The 20,781-nt window shown below is 49.5% G+C and overlaps 1 protein-coding gene across 1 annotated transcript; it reads left to right on the top strand.

The window, feature by feature from the left end:
* Positions 1-7,800: 7,800 nt before the first annotated feature.
* LOC130486364 (apelin receptor-like) lies at positions 7,801-8,950 on the top strand. The gene has a single exon (XM_056859626.1). The coding sequence runs from the start codon at positions 7,934-7,936 to the stop codon at positions 8,948-8,950; it is 1,017 nt and encodes a 338-aa protein (XP_056715604.1). The 5' UTR covers positions 7,801-7,933.
* The last annotated feature ends 11,831 nt before the right edge of the window (positions 8,951-20,781 follow it).

Here is a 20,781-nt window from a genome sequence, read left to right as displayed (position 1 = left end):
TGGCTAAACACCCACCTGCTCAAATTCATCAATGTTGGACAGGGCCACGGACCAGTCATCCTGATCTGCTTTTCCTGCTGCTTGAAAGACCAGCAGGGAGGGTAGGAATGAAGGCCTGCCATGCTCGTGCTAAGGGGCAGGCCAATCCCTTGCCTGATAACCCACAAAACCCTGGAATCAGCCCTGGGTTTGACACAATAACAAACAGCTGTCACTCATTTGTGCTGCGGGTACCAACTTTTGTACTGGCCTCTGCTCTTGTGCCTTTAACAACCGCTTGTTCTGCAAATATTAGCAATTGACAGTGGTTTTCTCAGGCCTTGAAAAGCATCACTGGCTGATTTTGGCTGCTATTAAAGGCACCAGAGCAGGCCAGGTCCCTTGGTCACCCTAGCCCAGGGGTCGGCAAAGTGCGGCTCCTGAGCCGCAAGTGGCTCTTTGGGCCCGAGTGCGGCTCTTCCCATGTGTGGACGCGCAGGTCGCGAATGTCGGCTGAGGCGGGGGGGGGCGGGGGAAACGAGACGAATACCAGCATGGCAGTACCAAAAGGGGGCGGGAGAGAGTCTGCGCAGGAGGCTCTCGCGTGACAAAGGAGCGACCGCGTGCCGCTGATGCTGGCAGGCCTGCTGTGGGGATTGGGGTTTTTTTAAGCAGCGGAGGGAGCGGCCGCCATGTCGATATTTGTACGGTAAGCCCAAGTTTTCTTTTAGGATTGGGAGGGGTTGTGACGGAGCATCCCAGCCTCTAATTCGCATTGCGCCAAAGGACGCGCGCCGCCTTTCTCTCCATTCTTGAGGCCGCCCGCAGCCCGGAGGGGAGGGGGAGGCAGAAAGCGAGCTGCCCTGGCGGCCGCCACCTCCCCCCTTCCTGCCGCGCGGGCCCTCCTTCCTCCCGGGCTGGCAAGGGGAGCGCCAGAGCACGGCGCTCCCTGCAGTGTAGAGGGGGGCTTGCCAACAACGGAGGGGCCTAAGCCCCGAGGCACCCTCCCTGGCCCCTCGGCCAGTTCACAGCACAAGTGGTCTGCTTTGAAAGATCTGGAGAAGGAAGACATGATGATTTTTAACACCTGGAATAGTATTCCTGACTCATATGAACAGTTGAAAAAACTAGCGTTTGCTGTTCTTTCCCTTTTCGGTTCTACATATTCATGCGAGCAGGTTTTTTCAAGCATGAACCTTATCAAGAGTAAATTGAGAAGTCGTCTGATTGATGAGAACCTGGAATCGTGCCTAAAATTAAAAACAACAACATACAAACCTGACTTACCCAAACTTTCCAAGGAGATGCAAGGCCATTGTTCACATTGTTTGTCAGTCATTGTCATGATTTAATGTTATGGATACGTTACTTACAATTTAATTTTTATCAATAAATAAGATCATTATTAAGTATGATGTCAAGTTTTATTCAGTGTACCTATAGTTTAATTAAGACTTAAAACTTTAATTAAAGTTTATTAAGTTAATAAACAGTGTACCTACCTATATATTTTAAGTTTAAAAAATTTGGCTCTCAAAAGAAATCTCAATCGTTGTACTGATGATATCTGGCTCTCTTGACTAATGAGTTTGCCAGCCCCTGCCCTAGCCAATGACATTTTGTATTGTTTTTTTTATGAATTAAATCCTTTTTATGAATTAAAACCCAATGACAGCACCTAAGTTTGCCTATTGCAGCAAGAGCCCTGCAGCAAGTCTGTGAAAATATCTGCTACAATAAGTCTCAGAGCAGCTCTCACATCACTGCGATTTCAAATTAAAGCCATAGATCTTCTTGCTGGTCGTTTTTTTAAAAAACCCTGGGCTCCACGTATGTGTGGTAGCTCTGTGGAAGGTCCACCCCATTATGTCCTGCCCTGCCCTCTTTACATCGAACCTCGGAATAAATTCCTGGTGAATATTCTTTCCACTCATTATATGATGCTGACAAACTAATTTTCTTGCTTTCTGACATCTTTTTGGTGTGTTCGTCCACACTTTAAAGGCAGGGGCCGTCCAGCTTCACTCTGCAGTCATTGGCACTGACTAGGGTTGCCAACCTCCAGGTACTAGCTGGAGATCTCCTGCTGTTACAACCGATCTCCAGCCAATAGAGATCAGTTCACCTGGAGAAAATGGCCACTTTGGCAATTGGACTCTATGGCATTGAAGTCCCTCCCCTCCCCAAACCATGCCCCCTTCAGGCTCCACCCCAAAAACCTCCCACTGGTGGCGAAGAGGGACCTGGCAGCCCTAGCACTGACAAAGACACAAACAGTTTCCGGCAGGAAGGGAAGACTCCTTTGGTCGCTTGCCTGCCACGCTTGTGGCTTGTAATTGATTTTTTAAAGAATTTTATTCTATTTTCTCTATGCCTGCAACCAATCCTTGACTTCTTTTTTAAAGGCAAAACCCACAATGGCTGGCCATTCAACCACTCAGCAGGACGGCTATCTCCTCTGTTAAAAGCACAGGAGCAGGCTAGCCTGCTTAGGTGCAGCAAGAAGGTTCTTCTGGTTGGAGAGGAGCAGCTGCAGTTTCTTATTTTAACTCTCAGGCAGGTTGCATATGGCCGATTGCAGGCATTGGCTACTCTGCCCTTGTGTAAACGGGCCCCCCATCTTGATCCCAAATGATTCTTGACAAGCTCCGAGGTCCCCGCCCCCACCTTTCTGGAATGGCCTGGGTGGCAGAAATATCCCCCATTTTATCTCTGTAAATAAACCCACTGCCTTCCCTGCGCTGCCCCTTCCCAAGGCTCCAGATCCACTTTGTAAATCCCTGTTTATCAACAAGCAAAATCCCAACCTCCACAGACTTTGTGCCCAGGCGACAGACATTCCCTCCTGTCTTCTCACATAAGGACAGGAGGCAGCCGTTAACTGTCTTAAAGATCAGATTTCTGATAACCTGACCTTTTAAAGGGATCCTCAACACAGAATGGGGGGATCACAGATGAGACTTGGGTTTATGCACACAGCACTTCACTTTTCTAAAAATTCAGCTTACTAGTAAGCTTTGCAACGCATTGAGATTCTACCTCTAGAGATCCCACACCCTGTAGCTAACCTATAGAGTTAGCGCCCTGTAACCACAGTAAAGACAGACTCACCTTGCAAATCTGCTCAAAATGTTAGGCTTGCCTGGGGAGAGGCAAAGAATTGTATGCAAATTGGACAGATAAGGTGTCCTAAGAACATAAGAAAGGCCATGCTGGATCAGACCAAGGCCCATCAAGTCCAGCAGCCTGTTCACACAGTGGCCAACCAGGTGCCTCTAGGAAGCCCACAAATAAGACAACTGCAGCAGCACCGTCCTGCCTGTGTTCCAGTGCACCTAATATATTTGGCATGCTCCTCTGATCCTGGAAAGAATAGGTATGCACCATGACTAGTATCTATTTTAACTAGTAGCTATGACTAGTAGTCTTCTCCAAATCAACACTGTTGACATCAGGCCTTTTATATCTTTGATGATCCGGCATTCATACATCTTAGTCCACAACTATAGGACGTCCTTTTTACTTCTATCAAAAATAATTCTCTTTTAATTAAACATATAATTTCAAAAGGACTGAATCTTGGGCCTCAGATAATCTGGGGGGATTAGTAAACGATTTCCAGATGTCCTGCGTTGTGTATAGTATGCACTATCACTGTATGTATTATCCCATTAGGCAATTTCTTCACAGTTTAATATGCCATGTTAACATTTAAGCTTTGTTTCAGCTTTGTTCCATATTTTGACTTGTTTTTAATTTCCACATCCTAATCCTATTACATTGCTTGTGAGATGTCCCATCCTATTGACTGCATTGAGTTACACTGTGTAATCTGCCTTTAGTCTCAGTGAGACAAGGAGACAATAAATAATGTAAAATAAAAAAAATATCCAACAGATAAGAACCACAAGATAGACATCCCAGGCTTTGTATCTTTCATCTAATTACACGGGCCAAATTTTCTTGGAGAGTCTCCAGCCGCTTTCTGGCATGTTTGGCCACTTCTACACTCTTTGCTTGTGTCTTTTAAAGCCTTACTGTCAACCAAGTCAAGAAACTGTGCCCACTTCACTGTTTCATAACACTGATCTACTACCCTCTGCCAGGGACTATTTTACAATGCAAAAACTGTTTCTTTGCCAGCTGCATGTGCTATCTTTGCTACAGACAAAAATCAGATCTATGATTGATTTATTTTTTAAAAATGCAAAGTTGTTCAAAGCCAACAGGAATACAGGAAAATGACATATAAAAAGAGAAGGGGCTAAGAGATCACGATTGCTGCACCCTTCACAGGACTGATTCTAGCCTGTAACAGCATAGGATTGCCAAGCGACTGGAGTGGGGCCAGGAGGGAAGGGGGCCAAGCTTGTTTCTGTGACCTGAAGCAACACAGAGATCTGCAAAAACCAGGAGGGGAAGTTCTCCACCAGGTGTGGAAAGAAGCATCATTGCCTGCTAATGCCTGCAGATCAAGATTCTGTTAAAGGCAGGTATACTTGGAAGTCCCATTTTATTCAATGGGGCTCACATCATGGAAAGTGGATTGCATTGTGAGAAAACATACTCGGATCAATTTTAAACTAAATCAATACAAATTGAGAACTGAGCCGGTACGCCCAAGGATCTCACCTACCGATGCATCCCACAGACGCTGAAGAACTACTGCACTGGCTTCATCTTTTTCCTCCAAGCACTGATAAGGACGGACAGGGAGGAGGAAACTGCTTTTTTTCATACCACTTATCAGCCTCAGCCTTTGCAGAATCCAATTTGGCAAGCCTTAGAAAAACACCGGGCAAGGCCAGAGAAAACAAACTGGGTTTCTCTCTAGACCCCAGGGAGAGAGAGGAGAAATGACCCTGCTGGCCCCCTTCTCATATGATCCCCATGGGTGAAACTAGAACACAAACAAACCTCCCACCCCCACCCCCACCGCCACCATTGCAGCCCTAGAGCCTATCCTCTGGGGCAGGAGGGAATCTTCAGGGATTGTGTCACAGTCAGATGGATGTAGCTGTTTGTGGGAATGTGTATTACATAGGCACAAGACATGCCTCTGTGAGAGGGAGTGGGAGTCTCTTCCCTTGAAAACCCTATGGGGTTGGCTGCATTGGACTTTATACACACACACAACCATTAGGATCTCTTTCTTCACACAATGCCTAATTAATGTATAAATTAATTGCTACCAAAAACTGGGTGATGGCTTAGATCAACTTCAGAAGATGATTGCGCAGATTTATGGCAGGCCTTAGGTCTATCGGCAATTGTTAGCTACTACAACTGAACAGAACCTCCTGGCAGTATACCAGTACACACCAGAAGCTGGGAAAATCTTCACGTCCTGCTTGTGGTCAGGCACTGCTGGGTTTAGATGAACACTTGGTCTGATCCAGTCGGGGGTTATTTACGTTAGGGAGAACAGAAGCATTGTGGGTAAACTTTAGAGCACAAAGAAGCCAAAGCTAACAGACCTTTTCCATGAGTGGATGGATTTCCCTAAATTAACTTTGGCAAGATGGTGCCTTTGCTGCAAAGAGAGAGGATGCAACATCTGGACAGGTTCACAAAGTGGCTCTTTCCCTCTTCACCACCCCCAGCCAAACATTGCCAACAGATACATGGAAATACTCCCAATACAACACAGTTGTGTAGGGAAGTGAATGCACAACGTCAAGAGTGCATGGGTGCATGTCTGTAGTTTGTGTGTATTGTCATGCTACATGCAGCAACATCTGTATTTCTCACCTCTGCATTGGTACAAGAAAAATTTACAGCCCCAGGTTGTGGAGCTCCCAGAGGGAGGCAGCAGCTGAACACCCATGGCACACCCCGATGAATGGTGCATCGGCATCCAGTCTGGAGAGTTCCCACAGGAAACCCAGTGAAAACTAAACAGGGATCTCCCTTGTTCTCTTCCCTGGGACTCTGAATCATCTTTCTGTCCTTGGAGGTGTGGGGTAGCTGCGGGGTGGGCAGTGGCAACCAAGCAGCTCAACACCCAGATGCAGCACCAGCTTATGGCACTCTGGTGCCTGCAGAAGAAAATTCAAATAGAATCCCCCCCTTCTCCAATTAACATGGGGGGGGGATTCACTGGGGAAAACTTCTGCTCAAGCCCTGTTAAAATGAAAAGCAAGGATGCTTTCATGAAGCCCCTATTCATTTCAGTGGGGCTTGTGCAGAAGAATGTACGGTTCGTGTGCAATGGCCCGCTGTGTAAATTGGCTTTGTCATGTGATGTCTCCATAAACCAAACAAACAAGCCACCACATTGCAGGGTCATTCAACATGACAAGCCAATGCACACAAAAGAGCATGGCACCTGGCACAGGTAACACAGGGATGCAACTGAAAGCAACTTCCCAGGTCACTTGCACACTTGTAGGCGCTGTGAATGTGGGAAGCAGTGGCAAAGCCCAGGCTGTGGACAGATCTACTGGGGACTGGACACTTATGAGCAATGGGTGAGATGCTTGGGGGGTGGCCAGGTGCAGGGAAAGGAAAGGGAGGTAACATTTTCATGCATTTTGAAGGAGGAAACAAATGCAATAATAATGTCCATAACTAAGGCAGACTCTCACCAAACACTGTGATCTCAATGGATGGAATAAAATGCACGAAGAATCCAAAGAGACATGAGTTGGGGGAGGATGAGACTTCCAGCTCCAGTGCAGATCTTTCTATTGTCATCCTTCCATTAAGGTTTTTTTTTAGTTGAGATGGAAGTGTGGACAGGCTAGAGTACCTTGGGCATGGGTGTGGGGCAGGAGTTGATACTCAACACTGTTGCCTGGCCGTAGACTGTGCAAAGGTGTAGGATATGCAGAAGCACAAAAAATGGACTTTTGTGGAGAGCAGGATAGAGGAAGGAGGATTTTCTTGGGAATGCACAAGCGGGCGGAGTTATCTGAAGAAGTCACAAGGTGACGAACAGTAAAAAAGGTGTGGAGATTTGTACAGGGTGTGATGCACGGCAGAGGTGAAATTTGTGACCTTTGCATGGAGAAATATGGAACACTCCAAAACAGATGCCAAAGTACAGGGTATGCAGAAAAAGGGGTGTGCGCGGACAGAGAGGGGATTGTGCCGAAGGATCTATGGGGCTCACGCGGCAACCCTGGGTGCTGGGTGGGTCGCAGACAGTTGACGGGTCAAGTCCCAAGATTATTTTTCGATCGGTCAATTTAAAGGATACTCTTTGGTTTGATCCCTGATATAGATGGGGGATTATATTTTAGCAAAAGTATATACAATTTATATTTTAGACGGAAGAGTGTGAAGGGTTTATATTAGATACTTTGTTTTTTTCAATTTTCTAATTTCGTTACACATGAATAAGATTTGCAGAACTGAATAATGATTTATGAGATGTATTAAAAGAGAAAACAATAAAAAAAATTAATTCATGAGAGTCCCAAGGGACAAGCCCAGCCCAGCGAGGGGGCCAAGCAGTGGCTGGGGAAATCCTCCCCGTTTCCCCACCGAGCAACAGAAGGGATGAGAAGGAGGGGGGGTGAGCAGGAGAGGGGGCGGAGGGAGGGCGAGCTGTCCTCCAGGGCAGATCCTGTCGCCTGGGCTGGGAAAGAGGCGGCCGCTGCAGGGATTCTCCCGTTCCCGGGCTGGTTCCTGACCCGACCCGCCCCCCGACAGGAGGCGAGGGGGCTGGGCTGCGAGGGCGGCGCCTCCCGAGCCCCGCTCTTTTAAGCGCCCTCCCGGCCCGGGGGCTGCCGGAGGTGGTGGCCCGTGCCTGCCGTCGGGGGTCTGGGAGGCGCTCCCGGGGGGCGGCGGCGGCGGCAGCATGGAGCCGCAGGCGCGCTACGAGGACTTGGAGGCCGACTACTACGACGGGGCGGCGCTGGGCAACTGGAGCGCGGGGGCGGCGCAGTGCCCCTGGGAGGAGGCCGAGGCGGACTGGGAGGTGTCCTTCTCGCTGCTGCCCGTCCTCTACATGCTGGTCTTCGTGCTGGGCCTGTCGGGCAACGGCCTGGTGCTGCTGACGGTGTGGCGCGGGCCGCGGGCCAAGCGCCGCTCGGCCGACGCCTACCTGGGCCACCTGGCGCTGGCCGACCTGGCCTTCGTGGTGACGCTGCCGCTGTGGGCGGCCTACACGGCGCTGCGCTTCCACTGGCCCTTCGGCTCGGCGCTGTGCAAGCTCAGCAGCTACCTGGTGCTGCTCAACATGTTCGCCTCGGCCTTCTGCCTGGCCGGCCTCAGCGTCGAGCGCTACCTGGCCGTCGCGCACGCCCTGCCCCGCGCCGCCGGCCGGCCGCGCGCCGCCACCCTGCTGGCCCTGGGCGGCGTGTGGCTGCTGGCCGGCCTGCTGGCCCTGCCCGCCCTGCTGCTGCGCCGCACGCGCCCCGCCGCCGGCGCCCACCCCGCCGACGGGGAGGCCGCCCTGCACTGCGACATGGACTTCAGCGGCGTGGCGTCCAGCCCGGCCGAGGAGGAGCGCTGGCTGGCGGCCCTGAGCCTGGCCACCACGGCGCTGGGCTTCGCCCTGCCGCTGCTGCTCATGAGCCTGTGCTACTGCGCCGTCGGCGCCACCGTCCGCCGCCACTTCCAGCAGCAGCCGCCGCCGCCGCCGCGCGCGCGCCACGAGGAGGGCCGGCAGCGGCGCCGCCTGCTGCGCATCCTCGTGGCGCTGGTGGCCGTCTTCGCCGCGTGCTGGCTGCCCTTCCACCTCCTCAAGAGCCTCTACGTCCTGGGCTGGGTGGGCCTCGTGCCGCTGCCCTGCGCCTGGCAGGAGCTCATCCCCCGCCTGCACCCCTACGCCACCTGCCTGGCCTACGGCAACAGCTGCCTCAACCCCTTCCTCTACGCCTTCTTCGACGGCCGCTTCCGCGCCCGCGCCCGCCAGCTGCTGGGCCTGCGCGCCCCCCGACGCCCCCCGCCCGCCTCCGCCTCCTCCACCCTCAGCGGGCACACCCACAAGTCCGAGGCGCCCTCCCTGGGCACCAAGGTGTAGGGCGGGGGAGGCCCGGAGGCGGGCGGGCCGAACCCCCCCCCCCCCGGCGCTCGTGGGGCCCAAGCTTGCAACACCCCCGGTGAAGCAACCGAGTTCCTTGACCCTGAACAATACAGTGTCTTGCAATTTATCTTGGTTCTTTGATATTGAATTCTTGGTGAATTCTGGATTGACGTTTTTGTACGAACTGGTTTCTTTATCCTGAAGAATACAGTTTATTGCCATTTATCTTGGTTCTCTCATATTGACTTCTTGGTGAATCCTGGATTGACGTTTTTGTATGACAATAGTTTTGAGCCGGTGCTGTTATAGGCGCTGGCTGGAGATCTCCTGCTGCTATCTCCAGCCGATAGAGATCAGTTCACCTGGAGAGAGATGGCCGCTTGGGCAGTTGGACTCTATGGCGCTGAAGTCCCTCCCCAAACCCTGCCCTCCTAGACTCTGCCCCCCAAACCTCCCGCCGGTGGCGAAGAGGGACCTGGCAACCCTATCCGGAGGGCCCTGTGGGAACCGCCCCCCTCCAGTGGCAGAATGGGTCTAAAAATATTGGTTGCCAGGAGACAAAGGGGGCCCACCCCCAACTATAAGGCTATAGGTTGATTTTTATTAATTTTTTATTTTTAACGTGTTGTCGAATGTTGAAGAGGACCCATTTTACTTGCCAAGCTGACACCCTGGCCAGTCCGCCACTGCCCCGCTCCCCAGCTCCCGATGGCGCCAATGAAGGGGAGAGACGCTGCCTGACTGGACAGGGCATCCCTGGCAGCACCCCTTTGGGTTCTTCGTCCCAGCACTTGACTTTTCTCCGTGACTGAGCTGCTGGGGGTTCAGGGCTTCCACCCCACCCACCCCGTCGGACGCTGGCTTTCTGGTGCTATCCGGGTACCTCGGAACTGGTTTGGGGGTACATTTAAGACCCTGAATCTTTCTGTCCCCCACGCTTCCTTCAGCTTTCCCTTGCTGATTCCTAGCCACGTGTCATTTGCCCATAGGTGGTTCTCTGGACCTTTCTCTGTTAAAGCCAGGGATCTGGACCCCCCCCCCCACTTTGGGAACCGCCCCCCATACCAGCTCCCAATGGTGCCGCTATGCTCCTTCAGGTTCTTCGTCCCAGCACTTGACTTTTCTCCCTGACCGAGCTGCTGGTGGTTCAGGGCTTTCTTCCCCCCAACCCCGTCGGACGCTGGCTTTTTGGTGCTACCTGGGTACCTCAGACTCCGTTTTTTCTGTGCAACCCGCGGGTTTGGGCAGGTCCCTGCGGCGGGCGATTCTCTTCTCTTTTTGTAATCAATAAACCATGTTTTGTTTGACTGTTTCCTCAGGAGAGAAAAAAAACCTCAAGCAGGCGTAATCTCTTGTTTTATTTTCCTCCCAGGGAGGGGAGGAGGAGGAGGGAGGAGGTTGGACTGCCTTGATTGGGATGGAGAGGGAGGGATGCTGCGGGTTAGGTGGCTCCCTGGGGGTTCCCTGATCCTCTTTTCTGGGTTGCAGGAAAGCAGATGCTGCAAGGCTGCAACCCAAATAAACACTTAAAGCTCACTAGGCTTACCTCTGGGTATGTATTCTTAAAACTGCAGTTTGCAGAAAGGGGTATGTTGTGCATGTGTGTGTGTGTGTGTGTGGGGGCTGTTCCACCCTGCAACTACACAGGACTAGATTCAAAGGGAAAACAATCTTCCAGGAACTGGTTTGGGGGCACTTTTAAGACCCTGAATCTGCCCCCCACTTCCTTCTGCCCCCCCCACTTCCTTCAGCTTTCCCCTGCTGATTCCTAGCCACATGTCATTTGCCCATAGGTGGTTCTCTGAACCCTTCTCTGTTAAAGCTAGGGAATCTGGACTCTCACCCCCACCCCCCAACACACAACAGATTTCTTCCCAGTCGCTATTCTTTTTCTCCCCCGCCCTCAGGTGAACAACAGCACTGGGAGGGGAGCAGGCAAAGACTGGAAAGAGAACAGGAGGTTCAGGGACAGAGGATGAGTCCTACTCCCCATAGTCTGTATGACCTGTGGAACTCACTGACACAACTAAAGCAGGTATTAAGTCTTCGGAGCTAACCAAAGTTCAGCAACAGTAAACTTCAGAAGAGATGGTGCTAAACCAGAAGAGACTGTGCTGAGTGGGTATATCAGTAACAAGAGTGCTTCTGAGCATGTGCAGTGTGCTTTTCCTTTTGCCATTAATAACCATTACTGATATCCACGCTTTTGGGGTTCCAGGGGTGAGGTTCTTGGCTGGGGACAAGCTAGACTTGGATCATTGTTGCTTGTGCTGAACCCTGTTCATAGGACTGGTATGATCTTTGTATGCTTAAAATTTTGCTAATCCCATTTGCCTAGAGGTGATAGTGGGACAAAAAAAGAATGTATTCTGCAAGAACAATAGTACCTTTTTCATATCACCTTCAACTTTCTAGTTTTGTCTAGGGTTCTAGATGCATTCTGCAAGAACAGAATCAGAAGTTAATACAGCCCAGGATGCTCCAAGTATCTGTTCTCTTTCACAAAGCAAGGCTCTAGTCCTCATGGCTGTGAAAGATCAACTTCAAAATGGCTAGTGAATTTGGCAGTCCTTGCTTATCCAAATGGCCTCATAAGGTGGCAGGTCCAGCCCTAACAAGGCTTCTGCATCCCAAGCCCCCTTCTATTCCCTGTCCACAGCTGTGTTAACCGGCTACCATGGCCCCCGCCTCGTACTATTTCCTTACTCTTTCTGTCTTGAGGGGTTCCTGTCATTTTTACAGTTTTGTGTCCAACACCTCCTCCTGCTGGCCTGTAATTGCTTGCATCCAGGTCCGGCACAAGCTAGGTGAAAATATTACGTCCCCTTCTCACCCATCATAGACTGCTTCTCCAAGCAATCATACAGTCAAGGGAAAGGGTTGCTCCCAGGAAAATTGGGGAGGGGGCAGCCCATTTCAACAGTGGGATCAGGAATGCAGAGAAGAATTATGTTCACATACATCCCCATACACCTACAAGAGGGTTTTCCCAACTGAAGCCGGTTTTCCCTGCTCCATACTGGTAAAGTAAGCAAGAGTTTCAAAAACTGGAGTGCACTGCTGGCTCCCACATCTTAGATCACGTTGCCCAAAATGTCTGCGGTGAGGGAGGCAGGAATTGTGCTTCTCCATGAATTTTGAATGAGCCCCCCACCCAGAGTTTTGTCATCCCAAGCAGATGTTTGCAGTGCCAAATGGCTCGGGCCCTGGCTGGTGGGCATTTTCTGTGTTTTCATGTCATAGTCATTATTCCCTAGCAATTGGGTGGGAGGAATGCAGTGACTGATATCCCAAATGGCTTGTGGCTCCCATCTTCATACACCGCCATGGTCTCTATTTCCCTTGCTTAGTCCAGATTTTTTGGGCACCGGTCTTGTGTTATCTCTGCCCTGATTGTGCTTCCAAAAGTTTCTTTTCAGATGTTGTTGGTGTTACTTGAGTGGCCATACTTGTCCTCTGAGTTAAATGGTGTGTGTGTGTAGACCAGAAGCCAGTAGAGAGATGATCAGAGGGAAAGAATTAACTCTCTTTTCCCCAGCACTGTGGCCCCAATCCAGATTCTCCCCTCGGTTACACCTCTGGAGAAACAGACCTCAGCATCAGAAACCCTATGCTGATAACATTCTGAAGCATAGTTTTATAAAAACAAAAGACATGTGATACCCTTTTATTAAGAGCAAGAAAAACAGTACAAAGCAGTATGCAAAGCTCCCAACTTCTCCAGAACGTTTTACCTGAATGGATGTTGGGGGGGGGGGAGAGAGGAGGGTTAAAAAAAAGAGATGTTTCAGGCCATAATCTTAAAGGTCTTTCATGAGCATGGTGTGTGGAATGCAAAGCAGGCTAACATAGATAAAATGCTGCCTAGTGGAGTGGCAACTTGTACTGCTGATCTTCTGGGAGGAAACAAAAACAGAAGAATCCAATTTAAAATACAGAAACCAGAAGTTGATGAACACGGACGCTAAACAGAGCCCATTAGTCCCTTAAAAGGCTGAAGGGCAGATTCACACATTACAAAGGCCATGTGGCTCCACAAAGACTTTGGATCAGACATGCACCTGGAGTTCTATATCGGGAACTCAATTCCCCAGGCATGCAAAGCCCTGATTTAGATTGGGACACTCTTGCATGGGGAGAAGGGGCTTACCCCCCACCCCCATGCGGTATTCCTGACCTGAAACAGTATGTGTGTGTGTGGGGTGGGGATGTTGTTTGCCCCATAGGGGAAACTTACATGTACTTATGGGTATATGTAGGTTTTCCCAAACGGCAAATAACTGCTCCTGAGGTGTTTCAGGTTAGGCAATTGATGTATGGATGGTGAAGGCCCCTTCTCCACGTGCACTTGAGAATTGAGTTCCTGACACAAAACTCCAGGCACAAGCCTGTTGACAATCCACATGGATCTGTAACATGTAAATTGGCCCTGAGAGAAGAGGAAAAATGTGGTAAGCATTACCCATACTGGAGACTAATTTCAGTTGAAGTACTAGGGAAAGACTCCATGGAAGATAAATTGGGGAATATCACCTAATGTTGGGGGTCATAAGTGCAGTGTTTTCCCAGTTTCTTCTTCCCTCCAGTCGAAGAATTCTCTCAGCTAAGTCCAGCTATTGCTAAAGTAGACAGAGGCTGCAGGTAGCCACATTGTTCCTAAGCAAAATCTTAAATCAAAAGCCATGTCACATGTCTAGCACATCTTTAACCAAAAGAGCAAACACTATATATTTGGAAAGTAAAGGTAGTCCCCTGTGCAAGCACCAGGTCATTCCTGACCCATAGGGTGATGTCACATCCTGACGTTTACCAGGCAGACTATGTTTTTGGGGTGGTTTGCCATTGCTTTCCCCAGTCATCTATACCTTTCCCCCAGCAAGCTGGGTACTCATTTTACTGGCCTCGGAAGGATGGAAGGCCGTGAGCCGGCTACCTGAAACCGACTTCCATCGGGATCGAACTCAGGTCATGAGCAGTGCTTAGACTGCAGTACTGCAGCTTACCACTCTGTGCCACAAGGCTTTTTTTTGGGGGGGGGAAGGGTGCCATTAATATACTGATGACACCCAACTCTACCTTTTTTTATCCTAATCACTTGGTGATGCTCTATAGTCTCTGAAACAATTCCTGACTGCTGTAGTTGAATAGCTAAGGGTAAACAAACTTGAAACTGAACCCTGAAAAGACAGTGGTAATGCTGGTTGGGAAGGCTAATGCTTTAAAGGACTTAAGCCTTCCCAGTTTTAATGGGGTCCACTTGTCTCTCACTGAGTTAAGAGCCTAGGGGGTGACTCCGGATCCAGCTTTATTGTTGCAGAAGCAAGCTGATGAAGCTGCAAAAAGGGTGTTCTACCAACTCCACTTAGCTCACAAGATGTCCCTTGGCTGACCTGGCCACATGGATCCATGCTATGGGTACCTCAAGGCTAGACTACTCTACATGGGTCTGCCCTGAAAAACAACTCTGAAGCTATAGTTGGTAAAAAATGCCGCAGCTCAGCTTCTCTTGGGTGCTAAGTGGAATTTGCACATCATTCTGCAGACATTCTCAGGGCTCAATTCAAGGTCTCAACTATCACTTAAATAAAAGGTAAAGGTCCCCTGTGCAAGCACCGGGTCATTCCTGACCCATGGGGTGACGTCACATCCCGACGTTTACTAGGCAGCCTTTGTTTTACGGGGTGGTTTGCCAGTGCCTCCCCCAGTCATCTTCCCTTTACCCCCAGCAAGCTGGGTACTCATTTGACCAACCTCGGAAGGATGGAAGGCTGAGTCAACCTTGAGCCAGCTACCTGAAACCGACTTCCATTGGGATTGAACTCAGGTCGTGAGCAGAGCTTGGACTGCAGTATTGCAGCTTACCACTCTGCGCCATGGGGCTCCTTCATCTATCACTTACAAAGCCCTTAATGGCATTGGACCCACGTAACCTGCAAGACTGCCTCTCCTGATATTTTCCACTGTGACGGATTCATTCGTTTGATCAAAGTGTTCTGAAGCTGCCACCCTGCAAACAGGTAAAACTGGCAACCACCTGTTCTCAGGAATTCTCTGTGGTGGCTCCCACAGTATGGAACAGTCTGCCTGAGGCTCTTAGGAAGGTCCCCACACTTCTATCATCTCACAAAATGTGCATAATTGAATTATTCCAGAAGGCATTCTTGTAGAGGTAGTACTATTGTGGTGTAGCTTGGGTGACATCTAACATGGAGAATGTGGGCTTTCCCCCCTTCTGGTTCTTCAATCTCAACCCCTTGATGATATGTTGTTTTACAAGGAATCTTTGCTGCTAGATTCAAATGCTATCATATTTTGCAATCCGCTTGTTGATTGACTGAATAGCTTTGTTTTACTTGCAATCTTTTACTATTCAAATGTTATCATATTTGTCATCAGCTTATCGATCAAATAGTTCTGTCATGTTTGTAATCCACCTTCAATTCCAGTGAGAAAGGCGGACTATAAAGATTTTTTAAAAAAATGGTTAAAGATCAGGCTAATACAAAATAATCTAACACAATTAAATGAAAACAGTTTAAGAACAAATAAATACCGTGAAGAGGGGAGGAGAAATTCAAGCATAGTCCTTGATGTGAGAACTGGGTGTTAAGTACACTAGAGTGCCCCTATATGTGGCTGTTCCACCCTTATCAAAGCCTCAGAAAAACAGAGCCAGTTTGTTTGTTAGGGACTCACCAATTGCAGGTCAGTCCTCTAAATACATCCTAGGTCTGCTTTCTCTTTGGGGAGGTGTGAAGAAAACTCTGCCTTCAAAGGACTTTTGACGGTTTTCACTTTTGTGTGAAGGGTGGGGGGGGGGAGATTCCCTATCTCTTTGTCAGGCAGAGGGCTGGGAAATTTCTACAGGAATTAACTGAAGAATGCACCATCAAAGCAGTCTGATCCAATGGGCGATCTGTTGAATTCTGGGTACGAAGTACGGTGCCATTTCTAAAAGTACTCTGCCTGGCACCCCCACACAGCAGACAGAGGAACTGAGAGAGTCCCTGTTTGCTGTTTTCCCTGACCTGTAGTTGCCCCAGGGAGCTGCTATTTGCCCCATTAGGGAAACTTGCGCATACTGTTGTGCTACATGTAAGTTTCCCCAATGGGGCAAATAGTTCCTTGGGGCCATTCCATGCCAAGAAAATGGTGCAAGTAGTGAGGATTTAACCCCCCCCCCTGCATGCTACAGTTCCAGTCCAAACCAGGCTATGGGTGCTTGGGAATTGTTCCAAGCACAGAAGTCCCACAGCATGTATAGTAGACAAGACTGGAATAATCATGGGGTGGGGGGAGGTGAAAGGAGGAGAAGAGTTGGTTTTTATATGCCAACTTTCTCTACCACTGAAGGGAGACTCAAACAGGCTTACAATCACTTTCCCTCCCCCTCCCCACAACAGACACCCTGTGAGGTAGGTGGGGCTGAGAGAGCTCTAACAGAGCTGTAACTTACCCAAGCTCACCCAGCTGGCTTCATGTGTAGGAGCGGGGAAACAAATCCAGTTCATCAGATTAGCCTCTGCCACTCATGTGGAGGAGTGGGGAATCAAACCTGGTTCTCCAGATCAGAGTCCACCGCTCCAAACCACCGCTCTTAACCACTACACCACGCTGGTTCTCACCACGGAGAGGCTCTCACCTCGAGAGGATACAAGGACAATGTAAAGAATAGGTAGGCCCTCAGAGGAAGACTCTGAATATAGCATTTCCATGTAGGGCTAGTCTCCAGCCAAGCCATTGAAACAACGGCTTGGCGCAGGCACAATAGTGGTGGAAAGTGCTGTCAAGTTGCAATTGGCATATGACGACCCTGTAGGGTTTTCAAGGCAAAAGATGTTCAGAGGTGGTTTGACATTGCCTACCCCTGTGTAGCGACCCTGGACTTCCTTGGCGGTCTCCCATCCAAATACTAACCAGGGCCAACCCTGCTTAGCTTCTGAGATCTGATAAGATCTGGCTAGCCTGGCCCATGGCGGCAAATTCTACACGCTACTCATGCATTGTAAAAGAAGGGCCCAGTTGTGAAGCAACTGCCAATTTAATTTGTTGGTCATGAGTTCTAACATTATATGACAGGGAGAAAAATCTGTATATACCCAGTTTATCTTTCCATCCTTGTCAGTCCCTCCCGACGCTTTGGGAGGGGGCAAACCAATTCTTCCTCCTGTGGCTAGAGCTTGCCCTCTCAGGCCCACTGTTTGCTTTACCTGCTGAGGTCTCAAGGAAGTTAATTTGATCCATTGATCTTTGTCTTTCACCCCTGAGAGTTTCTCAAGCTCCTATTAACACCTCTGGTACCTGAGATCAGAGCATGCCTATCCCCTCTCACTGGGTTGCACGGCTTCCCACGCTTTCCCCTGACCATCTGCCTCTCCTTCTTCTTCTCAAGCCTCCTTCCAGGCCCTTTCTCTTAGTCCTAGTTTTACTTTCTTTGTGCCTTATACAATTCGTGAGTTATGCAGAAACACCCATAAACTCTCAAATTCTGCAGTTAGCAGAAAATAACAGTACCCTGCATTTATATAAAACATTTTTTGGGGGAGAGCTGGTGTGGTGCAGTGTCTAGAGTAGTGGTTCCCAAACTGTGCCCCACTTGGTGTTCCGCAAAACATCTCCTTTTGCTCCATGAAGAGATTGGAAAGAAAAATACTTACTGTCATTCGGTTTAGCATATAGGCGCCAGGTGAAAATTAGTGCTCCGTGACTAATTTCTCTCCTGAAAAGTGTTCCATGACTCAAAAAGTTTGGGAACTGCTGGTCTAGAGCAGTGATGGCGAACCTTTTAGAGACCGAGTGCCCAAACTGCAACCCAAAACCCACTTATTTATCGCAAAGTGCCAACACAGCTAGAAGTCTACATGGGGCTAGGGGTTGCCAGATCCCTCTTTGCCACCTGTGGGAGGTTTTTGGGGCGGAGCCTGAGGAGGGTGGGGTTTGGGGAGGGACTTCAATGCCATAGAGTCCAATGGCCAAAGCGGCCATTTTCTCCAGGTGAACTGAAATAGCATATCTCCTGCTACTACCTGGAGGTTGGCAACCCTGCATGGGCGGCTGAGCGGGGGAAGGAAAGCAGCTGGAGCATAGCCCCCACCCCTTCAGTTTGGTTCTTTTTCCAACTGTTATCTTCATACGAATTTAAAAAGACTGTTATGCGGGGGGGCTGATGGTAGGGACAGCCCTCTGCACACGCTCAGAGGCACCTTCAGTTGCATGAACGAGCAGAGTGGAAATCCAAGCTAAGCAAAGGGCTCGGCTCCAGCACAAACGCCAGGCGGGCCCCCATTCGGCCCTCATCGCCAATCCCCCGCCCTGCAGTCACTACCAGCCTGCCGCAGACGGCTGCCCGGGCATCCCACTCCCGGTCCAGCCCCGTCCTGGCTCCACCTCTTCCAGTCCTTGGCAGAAGGCTCATTGTCGTTGTCTTCACTTCTGGAGCGCGCAGCCAGCGACTGCGGAGAAGGCGCTGGGAAGGAGCCCGGCGCTTCCCGGAGGAGCCGGGAAGGCACCACTGGTCCCCAGCCTTCTCAGCCGGGGGAACAAACTCAGACGAACTCTGTGCTGGGGCGACGGCGTGCGTGCCCACAGAGAGGGCTCTGAGTGCCACCTTTGGCACCCGTGCCACTGGTTCGCCACCACTGGTCTAGAGTATTAGACTCAGAGTGGGGTCAAATCCCCCTTTGTTGTGAAGCTCAGTTGTGGGTTGGATCCAGATTAAACTTTCAACTAACAGAAGACATTTCCACCCGTAGAACAGAACTTTCCTGATTCCCCCTCCCCCTCTCATTTAAGCCCATTTGTCTCTCCCCAATCTGGGCAACACAGGACCCTCAGAAATGGCATGCGCCCACGAGGAGGTTTGCTTGCATTCTCAAACTGTTGCTGTGACCCTTCGCCTGTTGCTTCCCTCTGGCCTTGCTTTACATCTTGTCCTTCCCGCCTGTTGCTTCCCTCTGGCCTTGCTTTACATCTTGTCCTTCCATGAACATCAACTCCTTGCTATGGGAAACAGCATCACTGCCGTTGGGTATTTTGGAAGAGCTCACATATATACTAAAGCAGTATCTGAAAAAGGGTGATCCTTTATGCCATCTATTTCCTCGGCAAAGGTGTCACCCCATACACAGTTCTGCTCTAGACAGCTCCCTAGAATTGCATATTGATAAGACCAGCCCCATTTCTGGATTATGAATATTCTACTGTTGAAAACACATGAAGCTGCCGTATACTGGATCAGACCTTTGGTCCATCACAGTCAGTATTGTCTACTCAGACCGGCAGTGGCTCTCCAGGGTCTTTCACATCACCTACTTGCCTGGCTCCTTTAAATGGAGACGCCAGGGATTGAACCTGGGACCTTCTGCATGCCAAGCAGATGCTCTACAGCTGAGCCACAGCCCCTTCTGTTTCTGAGGAATGAGACTGGAGGAGGCTCTCTGAAGGGCCGATTAGAGCCCTTTTCTCCTGCGAAGCAATGTAGTGCCATTTGCAGACATTTGGCATTATACTGCCTAAGCCGCTCAACTCCCCTCCAGAGAGACAGACAGACACTCACTGTTGTTGAGGTAAGAAAAGGGGTGATTTGAATGACAACCATGGCCTCTCTTCCCTTTGGTACTTGCATCTCCTTTTCACAATCCTCCAAAGGGAAGAATCTTTAAATAAACTTCCCAACTATCCCCTCAGCAACTACTTGGTAGGAGAAAGTTATGAATCTTGTGTTTGGTAAAAAATGAATTATTTCTATGGTTTCCCATCCCCTTTTCATCTGCCCCCAAGCACTTTGATATATTTTTGGGGAAGCAAAATTATTTTACTCTATGGGGCTTGCGAACCCACACTAAGGTGGGATGAAACTTTTGTGGAATGGCCTGCCAAAGGGGGTCAGGAAGGCTCCTAGGGTACTATCATTCCACAAAGTGTGCAAACCAGAAATGTTCAGGAGGGTATTTTTGTATGGGACGTGAAACTGTAGCGGAACAAAATGGTGCAGAAGGAGTGTGGAGTGGGTATTGCATTGCCTCGTACCTTTGAAAGCCCACATTCGGCATTGCTCACAGTATGCGAGCTTGGGCAGTTTGCTGTTCACATTGTCTATTTGCATTCTTTAGTGGATGTTCAATACTGTATAATTACAGTAATTCTGTGCACTGTAATCTGCCTTGACTCTCCATGAGATAGGTGGGCTATAAATCATCTCAATAAACAAACACCCTGATTTTAAAAATTCCAACTCTCCAGGAAGCTATTTCTGCAAGACCACTTATCAAATCTCTTCCAATGTCAACCATGTGGAAGTTAGGCTTCAATAGTAGACGCACATTATGTACTCACTAGCAACAGGTATGTGTGTGAGGGGAGGGAAGCTGGTACATTGGGCCTATTAAAGGGGTACAGTTGGAGTGTATGGCATCCACACAAAGGAAGTGGTAGGTTGCAAGTGATTGTGGAGTGAAATAATTCCATTCACAAACATGTGGGAAGAAGGAACATTTGGTGTCAACAATTATACTCCAGTCAAAGGGAAAGGAAGCAAATGGGCTGTAAATGAGAACAGTAATAGGGTAGCAAGAGGGAGGTTAATGCTTCCAATAGATTTGGCCTCAGGACTTGAAGAACACCAACACCCTGGAAGCTAGGTGTGGGGGGGACTGGTTGGGTTGATCACCACAGTGAGAAATAAACCTAATTAAAACAATTCTCTCACACTATCCTTCCCCTTTAAATAAAAAAACAACCTTTGGAGGCTGTGAATTGGGAGGGGACATTTAGCCTTTCCCCTTTGGCGCTACTTCTGCTCTTGGGGGGAAGATATAGGCTAACAGGAG

Source organism: Euleptes europaea, chromosome 13 (genome assembly GCF_029931775.1).
Source record: "Euleptes europaea isolate rEulEur1 chromosome 13, rEulEur1.hap1, whole genome shotgun sequence".
Taxonomy (NCBI): domain Eukaryota; kingdom Metazoa; phylum Chordata; class Lepidosauria; order Squamata; family Sphaerodactylidae; genus Euleptes; species Euleptes europaea.
This window is presented reverse-complemented; position numbering and strand designations above follow the sequence as displayed.